The sequence below is a fragment of the Equus przewalskii genome, chromosome 1 (genome assembly GCF_037783145.1).
Source record: "Equus przewalskii isolate Varuska chromosome 1, EquPr2, whole genome shotgun sequence".
In the NCBI taxonomy this organism is placed as follows: Eukaryota; Metazoa; Chordata; class Mammalia; order Perissodactyla; family Equidae; genus Equus; species Equus przewalskii.
The window spans coordinates 142,023,885-142,047,105 of NC_091831.1; the positions used below are offsets into that span (position 1 = coordinate 142,023,885).

A 23,221-nucleotide genomic window follows, 5' to 3' on the forward strand; every position below is an offset into this window, starting at 1 on the left:
TAACTTGGACCGTTTAATTAGTATTGAGTGGCTGATTAATTGACTACCAGTTGATTTTAAAAATGCAGTAATGGGGGGCAGGAGATGAATGAAAAAACAAAAGTAAACAAGTAGTCTAGGGTGTTGTAGATAAGAAATCGTTCAGATCAAAATTTAACCGGAAAAAAAAATCTTAGTCGTGCATCAAGATGAAAAGTTGATCCCATCAGCTGGAAAGGGCTTATGCAGGTTTTGATAAGCCCTCTGCTTATACCTTCCCCTTCCTTTTCTCTCCCTTCATAGAACTAAATATGTATGGCTCTCTGATTTTGTTGCCAGACTAAAATTAGCCCATAGTGATTTGGCAACTATAATATTCAAGGGGAGGGAAATACTATGGTAAGTAGTCACACATCTCACACCTGAATCTGTGTGGAATGGATGATCATACATTCCAGTTGTCTGTAAAGTCTCACTTTACATCTGTTGTTTGTGTGTAATTATTAACAACTTTCCCTTTTACTCTCTAAAGTGTTCTGGTTTGGATAATGGGTTTTTATGACCACTTTGTAGTTGGATAAATGATACTGATTTATTTCAAATACCAGTCTCTAGAGTCAGCAATGATATTAACTGTATACGGAACAATTGTCTGGTTTTCCTCCTCCTTCTAGAAGCTTCTTTGATGTTCTTTGTGCTCTTATTATCACTGTTTTTACCTATATTGATTTAAATCTACAATGTCTCTTCCTTGCCTATTTCCATATTTGATACCTCTCTTACATTTGGAGTTCAAATTGTGATATTGAATAAATGATTGGCACTGTGGTTGAAAAGCAGAATTAGTGGGGCCTTTTGTGGCTTGGTAAACATTAAATTTCTAGGTAGTGGCTACCATTTGCAGGGATGAAGGAGTGACATGGAGGATAAAAGGGGAGGAAGAGAGATTAGGGAGATTGGGCAGAAAGCAACAATGTTTCCTAAAAATAATTTTGTTTAAATTTGTAAGTTTTTTATTATGCGTGGTGACTCTGGCATTTTGTCTGGCTTGCCTTATTGCTGTAAAATTCACTTGAGAAACTAAGAATTTAACATCAAAAGTAAAATGTTTTTTTTTTTTGGAAAACTTTAAATCCTAAGGAAATTTATCATGTTTCTAATTCTGTATATTCTAACATTCATATATTCATTACTTTAAATGAATTGCATTATATTCAGAATGTAAAATGATGAGAATAATGCTTATATGATGTGTTATTTTTAAATCATTAATGTTAACATTTTTAGCCAAGTTACTTATCACTTCGTTGGCTATGAGGAATTTCAAACCTGTGTAGTGAAATGGAACCCCTTTAAACTGACAAGTAAGCCTATAATTTTTCTTTTACAGGTCATGTAATGTTTGCAGAAATAAAAATGGAGAATGGAAAGTCAAAAGGCTGTGGAACGGTCAGATTTGACTCCCCAGAATCAGCTGAAAAAGCCTGCAGAATAATGAATGGCATAAAAATCAGTGGCAGAGAAATAGATGTTCGATTGGATCGTAATGCATAATTTCAAACCACGGTTGGAACAGTCTTACGTCTGTTTTGCTGAATCTCCTAGTAAAAGTCATTTTTTTAGTAATACTGTATGCTTACAAAAGCTGTAAAAATGAACTTTTAAAACTCCCACCAGCTTTTAACAGTATAGTGTTAAATATACTGTGATTTTTGTTAATCTCAAGTTTGGGTTTTTAAAGACAGCAAGTCTGGTCATTCAGTTTAAATGAATGGTTATACTGTTTTTAATGAAATAAGCCATTTTCTTGTTGTTGTTTTCAGTACTGCATAGTGAGATTAGTTTGTTCAAGTTTCCTCAGCTGTTACCTACTTATTGTAAGGTAAAACATAGGTGATTTTTTCAAAACTTATGGTTTATATATGTAATTGTCCTTGAGAAGAAATGGCTCAGACAAATTAGGATGTGATTTTAGTTGGTTTTAAATTCCTTTCTTTGGTGATAAAGAATTACTGTAAGTAAGCTTTAGATTCTAAAGTTCAGGATATTTTTTATTTGACTTAAATGAAGAAATGGAGTTTTCCTTCTCTGCCCCTCCCCGTCATTCACACTTTCCATGTAACACTATTAATATTAACCTCCACAGCCCCGTATTTTATTATTTCCAATAATTCCGAGTTCATATAGAACCGATAATGTAGCAAGCCCCAAGTATAATAATAGGCAGACTACTCCCAACTTTCTGTCTAGTTTCCAGCCATTGAAGTGAACTGCTAAAAGAAGAAAAATAATTGAAATGTTGAGAGAGATGGTTATGTAAGTTAGTCCTCTGCTGTTCACTTCTATAGGAGCTGATGCATTTATAAATGCAGTTTTAATAAACCATGGAACACCTAGGCACAGCATATCAAACACGTTGGATCCCACAATGTTAGACATAGCCATATCTCCTTTGCCTGCAAAAGAAAAAGCATGTTGTTAAAATGTGCATACCAATATTGTATTTTATTAATAAGCTTTGTGAAAAAGAACACTGGATACTTTTTTTGTTTGTTGGTTTTGGAAAATTGTTGTATTAGAGCAAAAGTCTTACTGAATTTGTATTTTGTAATTTTGGGGGGTTAGTATTTAAAGTCTTAACATTTATTTATCTAATAATTATCTTTATTTATTAAACCATTTTTCATTAAGGTATGTAGATTACTTGTTGCTTTTCATTCTAATTTAATGTGGTTAATTACGATTTAATGCACATTTCAGATGAATATTATTTGGGGGATTAGATTTAGTAAAATTAATCTGCTATTAAATAGTAAATCCTTCCTCTTGAGTCACTCTTTATTTTTGTTCAAAGTATGTTACTGAGGAAATAAATATTTTTAAAGTTACCTTTGCTCAGTGTATTTTCAGCCAGGCTTGAAGAATGGGCATTGCAGCTTGAGGGAGCTAGTTCTTACCTTTTCTTGCAACCAACACACTTGCAATTGTGTCTGGTATGCTTGTTCCTGCTGCTAATAAAGTAAGTCCCATTACTGTATCTGGAATGTCTAATGTTTCCCCTGTAATAAACATAGATATTACAAGTTGCAAATCTTAGAGATTCACTAACCGTTCCCTGCAGATATTTCGGATATTTTCTTCCTGAACAAAAAGAAAATAGGCACGTTTAGATTACAGAACCATATGTGCTTAGTTAGATTTTCTCTAGCAAAATATTTGAATAAGATTGATAAATTGGGTAACCTGGGTAGTACAGATTTTTAATAACAGGTATCTAAAGATATTTAATAGACAAAATTCTACCAAGGAGTAATTCCCCTCCCTGGTATGTGTACAGAAGTTTTGGATGTCCACTCTTATCTCATCAAGGCTGTTGCTTAATAGATGCTAATAAGATTGATCATTTTCTCCTTTTCTTTTTAAAAATATTTTCTTAAAGTGGTCAGAGCTAAGCAAATTATTTGTAGCGATTTTAGAGTTGTAAGTTTGTTAACATCGTATAAATATTTTTTACGTCCTGCTTTAGTGATATACCTTAATTTAGTCTTTTCTTTGGGAAAGGGCCATAGATCTGAGGAAAACAACATAGGGTTCTGCTTGAGTCTTTCTAACATTATGGTCCCAGTTTATTAATGCTTCTGTTAAATTTAGTGTCTGTTCAACATTTTTCAGAAATGTATTTATTCCGGGAAACAGAATCAGAGGGAAGTTAAAAAAAAAGTATGTGTGATTGCTCTTTTAATGTTGTAATTGGAAACCTGCTTTAGAATCCTTTTTCTTTCTTCTTTTTTTCTTAAAATGTCTATTAAAAGAACTTTAAGAAGCATATTTATTGCATGCTTATATATTGATATTGGAATTGGAATTGGTTTTTAATTTTTGTTACTGTTTGCTAGAGTTCATATATACATAAATAACACTAATATTTATCATTTTGGGGGCTGTTCTATGATCTATTACTTGATTTTGCTCTTTTCATGTTTTCCTAATGTCAAATATGTTCTGGCTGAGAAAATTTGGAGAGATTTAATATACAAGCTAATTGGACTTTTTCTTCTTCCTCATTAAAAAAAAGAAAGAAATACTCTTCTTTTTGCTAGCATACTAGTCCAAGCCACTTATTAATTTGGGAAAAGTCAGAGATCAGCAAACTTTCTTTGTAAAGGACCAGATAGTAATTATTTTAGGCTTTGCAAGCTGTATGCTCTCTGTTGCGGTTATTCAGCTCTGCCCATGTAGTGTGAAAGCATCCATAGATAATATGTAAATGGATGGATGTGACTATTCAAACTTCACACAGGTGGTTTGCTTACCTCTGATATAAGTCCATTCAAGTTAACCTTTTTGGAAGAAATCCCTGATTTTTTTTTCTATGTTTATATTCAGTTCTTCCTTCTGGGCCAGGAGTTCTGTGGGACTAGAGCTGATTACGGTCAAGTAGTAATAGTTAAATCTTAATTATAAAGGTAGTAGAAACCTGAAATGAAACTTATTTTATACCCTTTTCACTCATTTCATAGTACATTTATATTGCCATATTAAAAAGCAAAATGAAATATAATCTAGTTAAGCAGTGAGCACCGATCATTTTCCCAAAACACTGGCGCCTTGCTATATTTTTCATTATGAAATGGAACTGAATATAAAGAGTGTATTGTGGACCCTATGCAATGTGATTTATCTAGTAGCATAATAGAAAGGTATCCCATGCATTTGATTTCATTTATAAGATGATCTGATCCCTTGACTTTACCTCTGGGCTGTATAATAGAGAGAATATGGTTGATACGTAATATGCAACTCACAAAACCTGAATATCTTGTTTGTATCTTAATATTTAATCTTTTTGTAAATAGTGCTAATCTTTAGTCTTTGATGAAAAAGAAATTTGCTCCTTAGCTAGACTACTTTTGGTAGCTATATGCAGTTTGTTCTTATATGAAACTGATTGTTTTCTTTTTAAATTGTGCTTTTGTACTTAAGATACGTACCAGTTATTGTGACCATCCAAACCAGGATATATGTAAATGCAGATATCCATAGTGCCGACATGAAAAAAGTTATCACAAAATAATTTTTCCAAAACTTTCTTCTACAATCTGGTGTGGTTAGAAAAAGTAATGTAATTATAGGAAGGGATAGTACCCAAAAAATTCTTTTTAAGTCTGCTTCAGGCATGTTGAAAACACTTGGTGGATCTGTTGAGAAAAAATTAAACGATTTTGAATTTTCTCAAATGGCCTATTAAGTTCGAAATGTCCATTTAGAAGCTATATTGAAATAAATTGGCTGTATCTGTTTTTAAGAGGCCATTTAAAACATTGGAATACTTCATTACTGATATTGCTGGCAAAAAGAAACTACTTGAGACTTTAGAGTAGACAGTGTAAAATGTGATACTCAGCATTTCTTGATTTGGGGCCTTAAATCCATCAAATATCTTGGGTCATTTGCTAAATGTGTTAGAAATAATGTTTATGAAGTGTCAGTTGGACTTCTCTTGGTTTTGTACAATGTGGTTGGTCTTCAGAAACTTTCTGCTTATGGGCGTAATCTGGCTTCTACCTTAGCTACTTAGTGCTCTCCACTTCCCAATATTGATGTTCGTCTAGCCTGCCATGCGTGTCAGATAATGCATACTTAGGGAGTATACAATAATTATAGCATAATCTTTCGATTAAGTTGAATATTTCATTCTAATTCTCATTGTAAGTGACTTTTAGGGGCTTGTTTCATTATTTTCTTTCATTAATTTACTAAATTCAGAATTCACCACAATTCTTAGAAAGAACCTTTAAGAAAATAGGAACTAGTATACAATCTCCAATGTAGCTTATGAAACAGATGTTTCTTTATTCAATTTCCTTTATTAAGTTAGTGGAAGACAATATATTGGATAAAAATGGGAATTCACTTTAAAAGTTTTTAAGGTTTATATGGCATTTACAAAATAATGTGCCCATATCTTGGATCAAATCACATTATAACTAATGCTAGTAAAATAATTCATAAAAAAAATTTCCAATCCTCAGCTGATGTGATTAAGGCCATTAAGTAATATTGGATATAATTTTAAATTGTGTAATAAAAAAATTTGGACTTGTTCTTTTGAGTTTCTTGTAAAATTTAACTTAGAGATGTATACCTTTCGTACCTGTAAGACAAGAAGCTATAATTTTTGTAAGAAGGGGAAATGTCATGTTTTAATTTTTTTTTAGGTAGCAAATTAGAATGAGTTCCCTTCCTAATATACCTAATTAAATTTAGAATCTGTTTCATACAACCACTTTATAAAACAGTAACCCATAAATTTATATTTCTGGCCATAGCTGAATTTGACTTCCTACTAAATGTATTAACTGTGTTTTGCTGCTGCTCAAATGACATATTTAAAACTCAGCTGTTTCCTTCTTTTTCCCCATACTAGCCCGTTTACCTCAATTCCTAGTTTTTGTAAGCAGTATTCCCATTTTCTCAGTTAATCATGATCAAAGCTTTAGAATTGTCTCTGCTCCCTTTTCTGGCCCCATGTAGCCCTTCAGTTGCCTAGTCTTAGTGATACTTTGTCTGCACTGTCTCACATCTGTTCTCTTCCGTTCCCACTGCCTTCGCTCTGTCTAGGCGTCTACCAAACACATCAGCTGTTTTCGTAGCCTCTTACAGACCTCTTGTCTTTATCTCGTAATTCAGTTCTAATAATTTCTCTGCTTCCAAACCTGCAAAGACTCTTACACTAGCATTTAGGACTCTTCATATCCTATTCCTTTCTTTCCACCTTTCCTCTACTCCCTTACTATCCATGTTCTGTGCTCCAGTTATGCTAGTGCTTCAACAGGCCTTTTGCTTATATTAATTCCTTGCCATCAATCCATAGAATATACTTTATTCTTATCTCTGCATAATTTACGTAATAAAGACTTCAGTAGCTGTTACTTACTGGTTGGTCATAAGTCAGATCATCAGTTAAAATGTGACCTGTTCTACAAGGCTCAGTTTAAATGCTTCCCTCTCTGATAATCTTTCCTGTCTAACCATCTTCAAATTTTATACAATCTCACCTATTTAGGAACCACAGTTACACTTTTTTTCTTTATAGTGCTTCAACCTTTATGTTTTAGCTGTTTTGTTTTTTTCCTACAGTATTGGAAGCTTCCTTAGGATAAGGACTGCCTCTTCATCATCTCTGAATCTCCAGTGTCTTTTACATAATAAATATATAGTGTTTGCTGAATTGAAATGAAATTCTTAAGTTTTTCTGGTGAATAGACTGAATAGTGGGCACGATGTGGTTATTACCTTCAGAAACCTGACTAAGACCGTGCAAACTTAGAGAAAGCTGGGAGTAGCCAGAATCTTCATGAAATATTCCACTGTCAGTTCTCGATTGCCGACGGATGAATGGTTGACCCTCGTCTTCCCATCCCATCAGTGGCTGCTGTTCACTTCTCTCCTCCATAGCCTTGGCAAGACAGGTGCAGCAAGGACTGCATTTCTTTATAATGTATTGGTTAATTTTAATATCAAAACACAGCACCAAAACATATAATCCGTATATCAAAAGCAGTAAAGTTCCTTCATACCTATAAATTAGAGAAATTTGTGTGTTTTTAAATTAAAAATGCAAGTTCTTTTAGAATTAATAGTTTTTGGGCTCTATCTTAATAATTTTCTAATACAGCAATAGAACAATCAAGGCAACATTTCTAGATATATTTTGATTTTATAGATGTGTCAAAACTTGGTTACAGCATTATTATAAACTTATTAATAAAGCCTAATATTTCAAAATTTCTATATTTAAAAAAAAAAAACCCCGAAAAAAACAAAAGGATGATAAACTCATTGTCTTCATTTGTAGATTCCTTCCAAATGGTTGGAATAAACAATGCTTTGAAAATAAAAATAATTGTAGATTTCAAAATAAAAGTGAAACTAATGAGTAGTAACGGACATCCCCCACCTCAGTTCATTGGCAGAATACATTCCCCCACATATGTAATAATTAGAAAAGAATGTAATTTTCTGGTATAGGAATTTTGTGTAAAATACTCAGAATATGTTAGGCTTTTGCTGGGGCTTTTCAGTTTGATAATGCAGAGATTTTTTGGTGATGTTAATAACTGAATTGGGCTTGCATTCACAAGAAAACACGGATATTCTCAAAAGTAAAATTATTACCTTAGACACTGAGAACTGTTTCCCTGTACTCTGCTTTCCTATTTAAAGAATTTTGATTAGCTATTGCCATCACATTTGAACCTTGCATTTACCCCTTATTTTATAGCCATTGAAGCTGCCACAGCTGAAAGCACAGACTTCTTGATTTCCCTAATGGAGGGAGTATTAGCTTACATACTTGGCCAGTCATTGTCTCCTTGCAGACAACTGCTGAATCCCAGAAGGATCCCTGCTATAACCAACAGTGTTTCTTTGGGAAACAGACTAGATTTCAGGATGATTCATTTAGAAATTTTGCTCCCTGCTAGATTTTGTTTCTTGATGGCCAGTATTAAGCAAGGCTGCTAAGTTGTAGTACTCCAGAGGGTGCCATTTACATTGTTTTCTATTTTTTGATGTCCTCTGGTATTGTGCAATGCACAACCTCTGCGGCTGTGTGTTTTACATTTCTTGATCCATTGTGATTCCTAGCATAGTGATAAACACCTAATAGATACATGGGTGTTTATTAGCTGAAAAAGTTATTTGTCCACTACGTGACCCCCTTTTCATTTCTTGGAACAACAAGGCACAGGGAGATGATAAGGAAAGCAAACAGTTTTTAATATTGAAGGCTAAACTTTGTTGGTTCTTAGAGGAGGGCGGCTACAGTTCCTTTTGCTAAATGAACGTCAGAGAGAAAGTTGGAGGAATTCAAAGGGACTTCTTTTACTTCCTCCATCATCCTCTTTCTCCAGTCTTGTGACCATAACCACTTCTAGCTGAGGCAAGGTAAACAATAACCCAGTAGATGAAAAAGCCAACTGTTGGGGCTTTAAGGGACGACAAAATTTGGGAGACCTTCTGAACAGGTAGTAAGCAAGAAGAAGGAAGGGAGGTAATATCCAGTGGTTAGTGAGACAAAAAAGGAGACTGACATGACTAAAAAGAAATTGCAAAGAAGGGAGAAGAACCCACCTAGCAGTTGTGATGACAAAGTTAGCTCAGAGACCCACTGGAAAATGGTGCGTAAGTGGCACATAATTGAGAAGTGACTGAAACATTTCTGAAAAAAATGTTACTAAACCATCAGAATTTCACAAAATCCTCTCTGTACGTGTTTTACATAAGAGTAATGGTTATTTCAAGCTTACCAGTAAACCTGGTTGTCGTATATTATGCCAAGAACTGCTGCTACGCTGATTGCATATGCCGCACAGTCTCTCAACAGGGGCCAACACGATATCGGTGAAACCTGTGAAATAGTTAATTTTGTGTGTCCATCACACTGTAACTTCAAGTATATGCTTAGCGTAATACTGAAATTGTTTGTATATTTGTAGCGAAATATTGTTATGTTTTGCATATTGCTAAGAGAAAAAGGAATTTTAAGAAAAGTTGTGTTTCTAAACCTACTCTGATTTTCATAAATTTGACCAAGAGCTATTTGTGGGTTAACTTTGAATTGAATATATGTAGTTTTTCTACAGATTAATAAATTTGATTGAACACAATAGTAGTGCCTTGTTTATTGTAGACTATAAACAGTTCTTATAATTTGTCAAGACAATATATTTTGTTGTATAAACTTACATACCACACTAGATAGCAAGCCACAGGCTGCACAGATGCCAAGGAGATTATAAATTGCAGATCCAAGAATGGTGCTAATACCAATATCTCCCTTTGTGATAAATACACCTATGAGCAAGATAGTAGCTAAGTTAGTGTTGACTTGAAGATAAAATCACATTAAGTAAGCAAAAAATATAAGGAGCAATATTTACCTAGGAAAGCAGTAACTAATTCAGGAGCTGAGCTACCGGCTGCCATAAAAGTTGCACCTGCAACATCCTGAGACAATCCAAGGGCTGAAGACAAATGAAATTATGTTATGCCTGGTAAAGTGACAAATGAAAGAGTGTGTCTTTATGACTACAGTAGTTATCAAAGCTACAGTGTCACAGAAAAGCACTAATATTGGCTTCAACTGAAAAAAAAAACCCATACAGGTTAAAAACTAGAGATGTCCAGTGTCTGCTGTCTTTATGAATTCGTTACTTAATGCTTCTGTAGAAAGAGACGGTCAGGAGACCATTAGAGCTATGCTGCAGCTCAGTATCCTAAGTGCCAAGATTCAGGCTGTTTTGGGACCCAGAAAAGATTGCTTTCCAGCTGTAGGGCTTGTAAGTGTGTAGCAACAACACGACTTCTTTAAAATTACACTGTCAACAGTGCTCCGATAGGACCTGAGGAAATAAGGTAATTCAGGAGTCCTAATCGAAATTGAAAGAGGAGAAAAAGTGAATATTGGTAGTTTTTATAATCTGTAAATGAAGTTGAATTAAGGAGCTTATTCACAAATTGGCAATGTCTACCTTGTCTAAATACAAATGAGAGGAAATTAGTTAACTAAAAACCAAATAGATTTACTATTGTATAATTATAGTCTATCGATTTAAAACGTGGAACCATTAAAACGTTGCTCTAGAGTAACAAATATAAGAAAATACTATTCAAATAGTTTGTGTATATCCCCCAAACTCACAAGCATGCAAATCCATTATCCTCAGTGATTGACAGGCTGAGAGTCTTAAGAAATTTTGGGCCTTTCAATTTTAGAGCTAAGGGACTGTCTATGGAAGGCAAAGAGAAAGCCACGTTGAAGAAACTACCTTGCTCTGGGAAGGCTGAGACAAGGTTGCATCAGAAATCCCCAAACGGGCTTTGCTGGTAGACTGAAAAATAGCCAATAGAAGTAGCGTGCTGGGCATTAAATTATTTACCCTAGGTCGCAAAGTTAGTGTCAAAGTTGGGCCTAAAATTCCGGTTTCCAGGGCTCTTGATAGCAACCCTTGGGTGATGTTCATTGTTTACCATACCTCTTGATTCTTGATACTCCCAGTCTTCCTGGGCCCTCAAACTCTGGTGTGCTCGGTTGAGTCCCTGTCACCTGTGCTCAATATTTCCTTATTACTGCCTGCCTGTGGAGACCACTACCTGTTGCTCTCTCTCCAGGCCACCCCAAGTTCTACTTCTCTGCTGGGAGGGACATCTGCCTTTGACCTTACTCATTCCTTTTTCTTTCTTGGTTTGGTGGATTGTATTTTACAAAAATGTCCACAATATTTATGTTTACATATTTTTCCAGAATCTTATTATTCCCTATCATAAAATAAAAGGCGGAGTTTATGTTTCCTCCTGAGTCTAGATGAGCCTTTGTAGATGAGCCTTTGTGACTGCTTTGACAATCAGAGTATGGCAGAGCCATAATATTTCCAAGGCTAGGACAAAAGGTGACAAAACTTTCTCATGGTTCTCTCCCTAGGGACCTTTGCTTTAGAGCCCTAAGAGAGTACACAAAAACTCTGGCTACCTTGAAACTCCCAGACTAGAGACACCTCATGAAGAGCCCATATAGAAACAGAGACGCCTGTGGAACCCCTACTGTTTCAGCCCCTGACTTTCGAATCTTCCCATCCCAGGCACCAGACATGTGAGGGAGGGAATGCTTTTTTTTGCTGGGAAAGATTCTCCCTGAGCTAACATCAGTTGCTAGTCTTCCTCTCTATATTTTTTCCCTCTACAAAGCACCAGTATGTAGCTGTATATTTTAGTTGTAAGTCCTAGTTCTTCTATGTGAGCTGCCACCACAGCATAGCTACTGACAGATGAGTGGTGTGGTTCTGCGCCTGGGAGCAAGCAAAGCGTGGAAGCAGAGGGCACCGAAATTTAACCACTAGACCATCAGGGCCAGAAAAAACAAGACAAATGTTTCTGCTCTCTTGGAGCTTTAATTCTAGTGAGAGGAAACAGGCAAGATAAACAAAATACATGTTATGTCAGCGGGAAGGAGCAGGGAGCAAAAGCAAGGAGGGGGATGTAAAATATTGTGGAGGAAGGATTGTCATATTAGATGGGTTAACCATAAAACACTTCACAGAGAAGGTAACCTAACTAAAGACTTGAAAGTGAGGGAGCTACTGCACAGACACCTGGGCCAAGAGGATTCTAGGCAGAAGGAGAGCAAGCAAAGTTTGTGAGGTGGCAGCTAGCCTGTGTGTTCAAGAAACAGAAAAAGGCCAGTGTGTCTGGAATAAAGTGTGTGAAGGAATAGCAGTAGGTGATAAGGTCAAAGGTAATGGGTGGCCAGATCATGTAAGACCTTGCGGATCCTAGTACAGATTTTGACTTTTATTCTGAAAGCCATGCAAAAGGCTTGGAAATTCATCCACATCCTGCCTGCTGAGGATACCAACCCCGGGCATCTTTTTTATCGTGGGGTTATTTGGTCTCAGAGGCCCAACCAGCTCTAGTCTGAGTTGTTTTGCCACCTCTTACGCCTCCACAACTCCTGCTGTCTCTCAGGGTAGTTGGAATGACCCACTCCAGGCTCTCCATGCCTCACTGTTTGCTCTTGGTCATGTTGCTTGATGAACATCTACCTGCAGTGACTAATGGAGAGAAGTAATGTTTTGTGTAACATATTTCATAGCATTCCTTTTACTGGTTAGACTTGGATTTCTGGTTAGAGTGAGATTTACTGGTTAGAGTGATATACATTCTAACTCTTACACTCTAACTCTTACTACTCTGTGATCTAATTGGCCAATTTGCCATAAAATTTAACACAGAACAAGATAAAGCATATTGCACCATGATTGACTTTTTTCACTTTAGGAATGAAGTAAATAATATCTTACATTCATGGTAAGCAATTCGCTTTTGTATGTGTAATTTAATAATCTCAACTATCCTCAGATGTGAGTGGTGGTATTTCCATTTTTCAGATACAGAAACAGGTCCAGGAGGTTAAGTAACTCAAAGTCACACGGATAGTAAGGATCTTAAACGTGAGGAGTTAGGGCATAAACCCTGAGTCCACTGGTTTAAGCCCAGTGCTGTTTCCCTCTCACAGAGAACCAATATAAGAATGGCGCTTAGGCAGGCCAATGATAACATGGTGGGTGGTGGAGTTCTTTCTTCCCTGCCTCATGGCACTGGCATGTGACTACCCTGGTTCCATTTCTTCTTAGGGGAAAAAATAGTTACTAGGAGTCAGGAATACTTTGGAAATTTCCCAACATATTCCAGAGAATGTATAAATTTAGTGAAATTGGATATTATCATGAATTCTCTTCTCAAATCAAATCAGGGCTAGACAATATGTGCAGGAAATTGAACAAGAACAAAATGCTTTATCTTGAAGTAACTGCCCAACCTTGGTGCAGCTGGAGAGTGAATGACCAATCTTCGTTTAATGCTGGCCTAAGAATGCTTCATTAGAAAAGTTCAATCCCCAGAGAGAAAAGGTGACCTACTGGGCTTTTGCAAGGTAAGAAAATAGGTGGCCCTTTCGAACACTTCCACTATCAAAAGGCGGTAACAATGAAGCTTGTTGCTATTCACTGGGCTCTGAGTAATGAAAGGGAAGATTCTGTGTAGATCGATGTATACAACTTCAAAGAAATTTTAACAAGTTACATCTTAAGCTTCTAAGCATATTTTGTAAAATGGTTTATACCTTTGAACTTTAGAATAGACTGGCTTTGTCTTCGCTGACCTTTAGGTAGCATTTCTCTCTGCTATAGTTTATGATTAAGGATAAATTGTTCTGGTTTTTTCCTTCCCCAGAGCTATTCCTCCTCAGTCTCCCCGACCCCCACCCCGCCCATTACTCTACAGGAATAATCACATTTCCTTCAGGAGACAGTAGAAACGGGCAAGGTGAGTTTTCTTTATAGGTTGAGATAGCATTACATTGTTTATGTAAAGTGCAACTTTATGATAATGAACTGTTTACTAAGACTCATCAGGCTTTTTCTTAAGCGTGTTCTTTAATGCCATGTTGGGAAGTTTATAACAGTTTTGAAAATTCCCTTCTGGAAATATAATGTAGTAGGATGAGTTTTAAACTAAAATGGGGACCTGGATTCTGGCCCTGCCAGTAACTTACTATGAGACTTTAGACTAGTCATTTAGACAAACCTTGTATTTTGTCATCTGTAAAATGGAGGGTTGGACTACACAATCTTTAAGGTATCTTCTAGTTTTAACAACATTTACTCAAAATGTAGAATATGAATTCTATGCCTTAAGACTCTATATCACCTTTTATTGTTAAATTCCTTTCATAATAATAAAAAACTGCATTATTAAAAATTTAGAAGGCAGAGGGGAAAATAGAGGAAGAGTCACTTACGCTTTACCATTATATTTTAACTACTGCTGTCATTTTAATGTATTTCCAGTCCTTTTCACAATGCACATTTTGATAGAGTTACAGCCATAGGCTATATGCAGTTTGGTATCCTGTGGCACAATTTTAAAAAGTCCTCAAAGATGGGAAATTTTCATGCTTTGTGAATGGATTAGAGTTTTACAAGCAATCAAAAGTCATTCAGACCCAACTCTAGCAACTAGGCTGGATAGTCAGGCTGAGTAATTCTTCCAGGGTCCAAAATGAAGTGTGACAGCAAACCGAGGTTTTTTTTTGTGATTTGCAAAACTGGTTCTGACATTAATTTCAAATACATTTCTAGAAATATTTTGAGTAGATTCAACATCGTTGGAATAAATGCCTAGCCTCTCAATGCACAACTGTATGATATGCTCTGTGATGTTTTTAACAATAAATAGAACCAATCTGCGTACTTTATAGTTACCACGTCATATTTTGTCTGAGCTACGATGGAATAAATTCTGAAACACTGTATCACACTTTTAAAGGCCTGATTCCACGGAAAAAGAAGGACTCCTCCCACCGCCACTCTAACAGCTATAACATGACAGTGCACTGCCATCTTCCCTAAGCCTATCATATAAAGCATATGCAAGACATTTTATCTCCAAACCTCCCAATTACCTGAGTTTTGGCTCCATAACTTGCCCAAGGTCACATAGGAGGTAATTTCAGAGATGGGATGGGCACCTAGATCTCTTTGACTTCAAAAAACTGCTCTTTCCATTATCCATTATCCATGTAGGTAAAGAGAAAAGATTACTACATAGCTTTATGACGATTATGATTGTCAATGCTCGTTCCTGCAGTAGCATCTTGGCACTTGTTTAGATCTATATGCCTGAGGTAGCTTTAGATGCAATCCAAGGGGTCCACAATTTAGATCAGAGAGAAAAGAAAAACAAAGAAGATGAAAATGCTCTTAAGAGGAGGATGAGTGCCGTGTGGCAGAAAGGAAGCACTATTCTTAGGTTCTTTGTTCTTTGGGAAGGCTCTGCCTCTGTAAATTTCATGAGGATTAAGAATCAAACAAGCCCCTGAAACTGTAGGCTCTCCAAATGCGGCGCTCACAGAATTACTCAGCTCCCATTCAATTTTATCAATTTAGAACAAATTCTACCTGGAATTCAAACTTACGTTTCTTTCTTATTGTCTGTTCCTGAAATATAAAGTAGAACGCGGGCAAATATTAGTTCAAAGCAGAGTGAGTAAAAATAATTTTTAATAAAAAATAAAAATGTTTTTATGTTTCCCCCAAACCTTATTAAGAACATTTTTACTTAAGACGTGTTATCTCTCAAAGGATCAGCATGGTGGAGGGATTGGAATTTCTTACTGAATAGTACATTAGTGTAACATGTGAAAAGAAAAGCTTGGTAGCTAGCTCATTGTTGACTGTGGACTCTAGCAAGTGACCAATCTTAAGAGGGTCTCACTTTTCTAGGTAGTTAACTTGGAAAAAGGTAAAGAAAGCAGCTCCACGCAGTGATTAAATAACTAGGAGATCCTCATTACATCTCAGAAGGACATGTAGAAAAAATTTGTTTTGGTTGTATACTGAACTTTTGTGTTTCCAAAAATGACCTGCTTATAGAGATGAGAGATAATAGTTTCACTTGGGCTATAAATTAATATAGTTTGTATTGTATTTTAAATTTATAGTTAAATTAAATATAGTTTAAAGATATAACTTTTTAAACAATAAAAGTTTGCTAATGATGGAATAATATGGTATGGGATTTTATGTAAAACAAATGGAAGGAACTCTAAGCAGAATATTCCAGAGATATTTAAGGTATAGTTTAAAGTTACTGCATGGATTATTAGATCAAATAAAATAATGGATTTCCTGAACTTACTTCCTACCTTGTGAAGTAGTACTTGCTTTTATTTGCCTTTAACTTGGTCCTCAAGCTCCGGCAGATGTGCCCTAGCTTTGCCTCAGTCATACTCCTATTGACCTTGATCATTCACCTTCTCCAAGTTCACCTTTCCTGAATAAAGGATTCTAATCTCTGCAGTCTGTTCGTATGTAATAGTGAACATTTAGTGAATGTTTACTATGTGCTAGGTCTTTGTGTAAGCAGTTCTCTTGTATTTCCTCATGTACTTGGCACGCAGCTCTGTGAACTAAGAACTCTAACTACCCTTGTTGCACAGCTGAGACAGCTGGAGCAGAGAGAAGTCCAGCACTGTGTCCAAGCTAGTAAATGATGGGGCTAGGATGTGAACCTAGGCTGTGTCTGCCTCCATGTGGACGCTTTCAACCATCTCTCTATAGTAGAATGGCACTATAGCATATAACAGCATTCTCCCTCCTAGCACCTCCAAGGGTTCTCAACATTGTGGTATACCATTCAGCAACCATATTGTAGAGATGTACAACAAGGTGGAAAAAGTCCCAAGCAAACAATACCGGATATGACTACAAGGTCAAGTGACTATCTTTACAAACTAAGCATGGGAATTTTAGACAAAGGCTCAAGTCAGGCTTACATGAAAGACCACGCACCATAGAAGCTCCCTTTCTTCCTTGTCATCATTTGGAATCCTCTGTCTCTGTCTCTGTCTCACAGACACACACACAGAGCTTAGAGTGTCCACTCAGTATAGGTCTAGAGTGGCACAACTGGTGGGGGGGGGGGCTCCCCCTTGGTTTATTCTTGTCCCATTACCTCTAGCTCCCTTAGCTGTAACTTGGTCTCAGATAATTTTCACCCTCTGTTGACATCTTTTAACCTCTTCCCTTGAATCCTCGTTCTCTTTCCCACCAAAGAATCCAGGTCTTATCTCCAAAGGTAAAATGCCCTGGACTTCAAGATGTGATTTTCTATTCCCTCTATAACATGGATTAATCTCACTTCAGCCCTCTGTGGTCAAAGAATCATCATTAGCCTCTTTTCTTATAAAATCTAAATGGATAAAAAGGAGGATAGGATTAGAGGAAGGGAGTACAGCAACAGCATTTTCTTGTATTGCTTCTACACAGTTAAGATGACAGCAAATGTCTCAGGTTATCTCATAGAGGTGTGTGCTTGCTTTCCCCGTGTTGAGGGGGCAAGAGAGGTTGTGTGACATTTATGATCACAAGCAAAGCAAGTGGAAGGGAAAGATCCTTGCTGGAAGCCTCATGTGGTGGCAGGTCTAGAGGAAATTGCCAGACCAACATATTTAGCTACAGAAAGAGAAAGCACACTTGCTTAGCTGAGCTGGGGCCTGGCCAGAGTGTCAGCAAGAGGCTCTGCCCTCCCCCACCTCCAGCTCATCTTCCGCCCAGAGTCTCCAGTCCTGAGCCTCTTCTTCACCTTGCTGAAGACCCTTCTGTGGACCAAATGAACCTCTGCTGGCAATTTGAGGAGGGGGTAATGGGGTGACAGGGCAGGGGTGGGCCAGAGGCTTCCCAATTCTACCATGGTACTCTAGGTTGGCACTCCCAACATGTCCCCCACAGAAAGTCATTGCATCATACATGATGACTGGGTCCCACAGTACTCTACTATGATCTCATGTGTACCTTAGACAAAATATTTAGACCTCAGAGTCTAATTATTGTAAGTGTTTATAACATTAATTTACAACCCCCATGGATTGCCAAAAGTCTAAACTGATTTTTTAAAGTACGTCATTGGATTCTCTTTATTTTGTAGTATACTTCCTCCATAGTTACGATGGGTACTTGACATATTATTTGGTTAAATTTCCGGTGTCCTTGGAAGGAAAACACCTCTTAAGATTGTTCAAATAGAACAGTTCTTCTGAAACAACCATGTTATGGTGGCTAATGTCTGCCATAACAAGGACATGTAAAATTATTTTACACAGCCGTTGAGAACATTCTTGGGTTTTGCCATTAAGGACTGGGGCTCACCATATACTGGCTCTGTAGTTTTGAGAAATTACCTATCCTCTCAGCCTCAATTTTCTCATCAGTAAAACCAACCCAGTAGTCTCTACTTTGTAGTGTTTTTGTGAAGACTAAAAGAAATCATGCATATTTCCAAGTTAGAACCATGCTTGGTCTTCCATAATTGTTTTATGATAACTAACTAATAAATAACAACACTCCAGTACATTGTGAGATGTCCCAGTAAACTGTTTTGAGGATGATATCAATAATTATTAGTTGGCAAAATGGGTAGAACTATAATAACTCAATGCTCATCAAAGAACTATGGGGCAACGTGAAGCATTTGCAGTCTTTTCTGAAGCCAGTTTCCATGGATGTAAACAAATTCCAGGGAAATTGTTTTTTATTGCTGATGTCCTCATTTGGATGAGACTATGCTAGACCTTGAAAAGAGAAATGACAGAATTAATTTATAGGCATTTAAAAATGAATCAAGCTAGCACTATTTCTATCTCATTTTGTTGCCAGTATTTTCAACACTCAAGACCGTGGTCAATTCTTAGCAGCTGAAGATTTGGCAGTGGTGCGGGCATCCATCAATCCCACATCCATAATAGCTGCCGTAATTGCAGAGCAAAGAGCGATCCACTTGAGAAATGCATGTTTGCTGATGATGTTTCAAAGTAATTCCACCAGTGGCATGTGGAAGTCATTATTATAGATATTCTATGAAGTCACTTAATAAAGATTTTTCTGAAGTAACAACCTAAATTTTAATGCGGTCGTTTCTTCTGCAGGGCTAGAAAAGTTATTAATTTACACTCCCAAGACAATTTTTTATAAATAAAATTCTTGATGGATTTATTCTTTCAGTCAAATCACTAGAAATGTGAAAGCAAGAAAGAAAGAAAGTGATTTTATTTTCCAGGAAGAGAGATTTTAGGTAGGATGTAGTACCTTGAATTTTAAACGTCTTAGTTTTATATAATTGACATGATCTATTTAGTTTTTCTAATTAAAAGTGTGGTACTGACACAAGGATGAACAAATAGATTATTACAACAGAGGTGAGAGTATAGAAAGAGATCCACACATATATAAGAATTTAATATATGAAAATTGATTAACTTTTGGAAAAAATAGCATTGTATTCTATAGCAAAACAAATTCTTAGTGGAAGAAATGAATAAATGTAAAAAAAAAAAGAAACTATAAGTAAAAGAAAATATGACAGTTTTTCCCACCTAGGGATAAAAAGGTCTTTCTAAGTATAAAACCAAAAGGAAATAATAAAAGAAAATATTTATAAATTTATTAAAAAATATCTAAACTTCAATGTGATAAACACACAAAATACAATAGGATACAACAAAACTTGAAAAAGCATATGATGTAAAATTTGTATTAGAAAAAGGGGTCGTATGCTTCACATTAAAAAAAGTCTTTGAAATCAATAAAAAAGACAATTATCCCCCCATCGAACACAAGCACAAAAGCAAAACCACAAATTTCAGTAAACATATAAAATGTTCAACCTCACAAATAACAAGATAAATGCAAATACTATAAAGTGAAGTTCCATTTTAAAGCAATTAGCAAAGACATTGAAAGTGATGTTACTCGTGGTTTTCTGGAATGGAAGTTACCGCACGTTCTGGGGGTTTACGTTGGCACATCCTTTGCAAAGTGCTTTCGGCAATGTAGAAGATAAATCTTAAAAACATGCAGACCTCTGCATCTCTATCAGGAAATGATCAGAGAAGTTTGCAAAGATTTTGCAAAAGTAGGGCATAACATTATTTAGACCAAAAACATTTAAAAATCAAATGTTTAATGAGATTAATAATTTTTAAGATTATGGTAAATTTCTCCTGGGTAACTACTATGTATAAAAACCAGTGTTAGGTGTTCAAATCCTTTACAGAAGCATGAACTATCAGGCTACCGTTAAAAATCACGTTTTTGAAGACTATTTAATGATAAAGGAAAATGTGCACAATAAAATATGAGGATAACATTCAAAGTGCCTCTATGGCAAGCTCCAAAAGACTGAAAGGAAACACACCAAATGGTAACTGTGGGGATCTCTGGGTGATGGAAATGTAGGTGATTTTACTTTTTTATTCCATTTTTCTTGTATTTCATCAATCTGAGTAAAACTACTATGTTAAATGCTAAAGCAATTAGTCTATGTTAAATCTATGTTAAAGTAATGTAATCTCTATTAAGGAAAAATAGCAATGTCAATGTAAAATGTAATGTCAATGTAAGAAAATATATATTTACATCTACTTAAGTAAGTAATAATAATTACAATAAATATATGCTGACCTATACTGTAAATTCTTTTCATTAAACAAATATGTGTGGAGTGCCTCCGCTATTGCCAGATCCTGTTTTAGATCCTAGGATACTGCTATCCTGCAGTGAACAGGAGAGAAAATAACTTGACTGGCATTTCAGCAGAGGTGGGGGGGGGGTGGGGCCAGGGGTAAAGGGAGCGTTTACTTTCTTGCTCGTTCCCTTTGTGAAGAAATGCTAGCAGTGCGTGTGTGTGTGTGTGTGTGCGTGTGGTAGCAGGAGAGGATGCTGTTTCTGCGCAGTCCTGTGCATATGCAGTAGGAAACCTAACCCTTAACTTTGACCTTCTCTGAAGAGAGCATGCTCACCCAGTTAAACTAACCAAGCAGGAGACAAACACCGGAAACACTGGCACTCTTGCTTATTTGGCATAGAAGATCACTGATACCCTGATTTTAGGGACCAGCGCACCACTGAAAGACAGACCTATGCTCAGAATTCTGCACAATGTACATGGCTGAAGGAGTAGGATGGAGGGGCTTGGACTGGCAGATCTTATTTTCAGAAACCAGGAACTGAGCTTAATTTTTAACAACCGAATTTATAATTATCTGATGCCTGAAGTCACCTTACCTAGAATGTAGGGCTTATTTATTTGTTTATTGGCTCATAAGCATCAGTTAGTTTCCTTACTGGCAGGAGGCTGGGAAAGGAAGAGTGTGGAGGGTGGTCCTTAATGGCATTTGTTTATCATCTACCTTTTAAAAAAAGTTATAGTGATTTTAGAGTGAAAATGAAAAAGTTTTTTAAAGTATAAAATGGCAAATATTAGGAGTCCGTTGTATTAGGAGTACATACCAAGTTTATATATGTGAAAACTCGAAAGAGTTTACTAACAGCCAGGCAGTGCAGTAGACAAACCATAAGTTTCTTGAGCTAGACTAGGCAGGATAATTAAAGATTGAAAACCACACACAGGCCACTTCGTTGACACACAGGACCCCACAACGCAGAGGCCAGTGCTCCGCAATCGAGATGGACAGAATTGTTGCTGAGCTGTTTTAAAGACAGACACATATGTGTGGCACAACCTTTCTGGAAAGTTATAGGGGAGATTTCCAGACACTTACATTCACTGATGATTTCCAGGGAGGGTAGGAAGTACTCGTCACAGACAATAGACACGGCCAGGAACATGTAAAGGATAATTAGGAAGTAGATGACAATGCCTCCCTCTGCGCGCTCCTGTTTCGTGAAAAACCCTTCAGGAAACTCCGATGATGAAGACATAACACACTGGGTGCTATTTCCTGGTAAGAAAAAGGAGGTGAAAGTTTGAAGGATGTTGGAGTCACACATTCCAAGGCCACAAAGAGAGATTCCTTGAGAAAACTCTAAGTGTAGGATATCTGGGGGGAATTTTAAGAACCCTGGTGAAAATGTATAAAGCATTTTTGAATATGCTGTAGCTCTAGAGCCTTAAAAAAATTAGTCTTTGGGGCCCGAAAGAGGTGCTTTAATGAAATTAAGCATTGTCTGCTTTATTTCTAAAAGGGAATTCTGAAACCCTCTTCCTCCTCAAGGAGAAGCTAGATCTCTGATGATAAAGATTTCTAATGTCTGTACAATTTCATTTTCTCATTTCAGAGCCCTAGTTGTCCACAGGCCTGCACAGAATCATCTACTGTAGCAGACAGAGTCTCTAGGATGAAAGAAGTTTTTTTTCCATGATGAAGTCTCCAGCAATAAAAACCGGAGACTGGCCTGCTTCATGATGTCTGAATTCTTTCAAAGCTATCTTCAAGGGATGGAAAAGTGTTTGATATCCTTCCAAATGCTAAAAATCAGAGCAAAAATAGCAGGAAGCATAAGCAAAAGCGAGTCAAGTGACAATGTCCTTCTCTTTGTCCCTTCATCTGTATATAGCAGCAGCAGCAGGGGTAGCTGACCCCAGAGTCCACCTACCTGTGGCCCTTGGGAGAGGCTGGGGCAGGGAGGCACCTGGGGGAGGTAGGTGTGCAGTGGCCCAGAGGGCGCCAAGCAGCAGAGCCCTTCTGGCCCACCTCGGGCTCCCTTTTGTCTGCATTTCTGCTGTGTTCTTACTGCAGCCTGCAGCTTTGGGAAGGGAGAAAAGGATTAAGCTGGATCATGTGAGGACTCTCCTTCCTGCCCAATGCCCTGCCCAGGGCACATCTCAGCAAGGCCAGCACAGGAGGGAGGGTGGTTGGAACCAGCCAAGCTTCTCTGATCAGGAGCCCCAAGCCCCAGGGAGGCTGGAGGAGGTAGGGAGGGGAGCAGAGGATGTTTGTCGACAGCTGCTTCTGTGGCCCGCAGTCCCCGAGGGCAGATCCAGGCAGCTTGCTCTTTAGGACGTGGTTTTATTGAATGTCTTCATACTGGCTCTGCTTTCATCTTTCTCTAGATTTGTTAGGATCTGAGTTTGAAACTGCTCTTTCTCTCCAGCTCTTGCTTCTAGAAAATGTGGGGGCTGGTGAATTTGTATTCTTTGGTGAGCTTGGCACCCTTTTACATTTCTGTTTTGGCTTTTCATCTTCATCTTCAATTGTAGCCAGAGGCGGGAAGGTCACTAAGGAAGCTACTGCAATAATGTAGCAGAGAAATGATGGTGGCTTGAACCAAAGCAGTGACAATGAGGACGGAGAGAAGTGGACAGCTTCAGGAACTATTAAGGAGAC

The 23,221-nt window shown here is 37.0% G+C and overlaps 2 protein-coding genes across 3 annotated transcripts in view; one reads left to right on the forward strand and one right to left on the reverse strand.

The window, feature by feature from the left end:
* Positions 1–3,805, forward strand: part of MYEF2 (myelin expression factor 2) — a 31,235-nt gene extending 27,430 nt beyond the window's left edge. For both annotated transcript variants that reach the window (XM_070624573.1, XM_070624582.1), the window contains one exon: positions 1,370–3,805. In XM_070624573.1, coding sequence (XP_070480674.1) covers positions 1,370–1,533 — 164 coding nt within the window. In that variant the 3' untranslated portion in view covers positions 1,534–3,805. The remainder of the gene's footprint in view (positions 1–1,369) is intronic.
* Positions 1,356–23,221, reverse strand: SLC24A5 (solute carrier family 24 member 5). Its single transcript, XM_008513802.2, has 9 exons — positions 22,491–23,221; positions 21,656–21,835; positions 9,924–10,007; positions 9,734–9,837; positions 9,291–9,391; positions 7,276–7,559; positions 4,971–5,177; positions 2,937–3,038; positions 1,356–2,435 (listed from the first exon to the last, which is right to left on the reverse strand). Exons 1-9 carry the CDS (start codon positions 22,609–22,611, stop codon positions 2,113–2,115), a joined length of 1,506 nt encoding a protein of 501 aa, XP_008512024.1. The 5' UTR covers positions 22,612–23,221; the 3' UTR covers positions 1,356–2,112.

Bases quoted from the DNA above. Each gene is read 5' to 3' on its own strand.
- SLC24A5 (XM_008513802.2), bottom strand. From the start codon at position 22,611: ATGCAGACAAAAGGGAGCCCGAGGTGGGCCAGAAGGGCTCTGCTGCTT. The intron at 9,392-9,733 runs GTATGTAAGTTT...ACTATTTCACAG, and splicing joins GTGGCTTGCTATCTAGTGTG to GTTTCACCGATATCGTGTTG. The intron at 7,560-9,290 runs GTAAGCTTGAAA...TCTAATTTATAG, and splicing joins TACGACAACCAGGTTTACTG to GTATGAAGGAACTTTACTGC.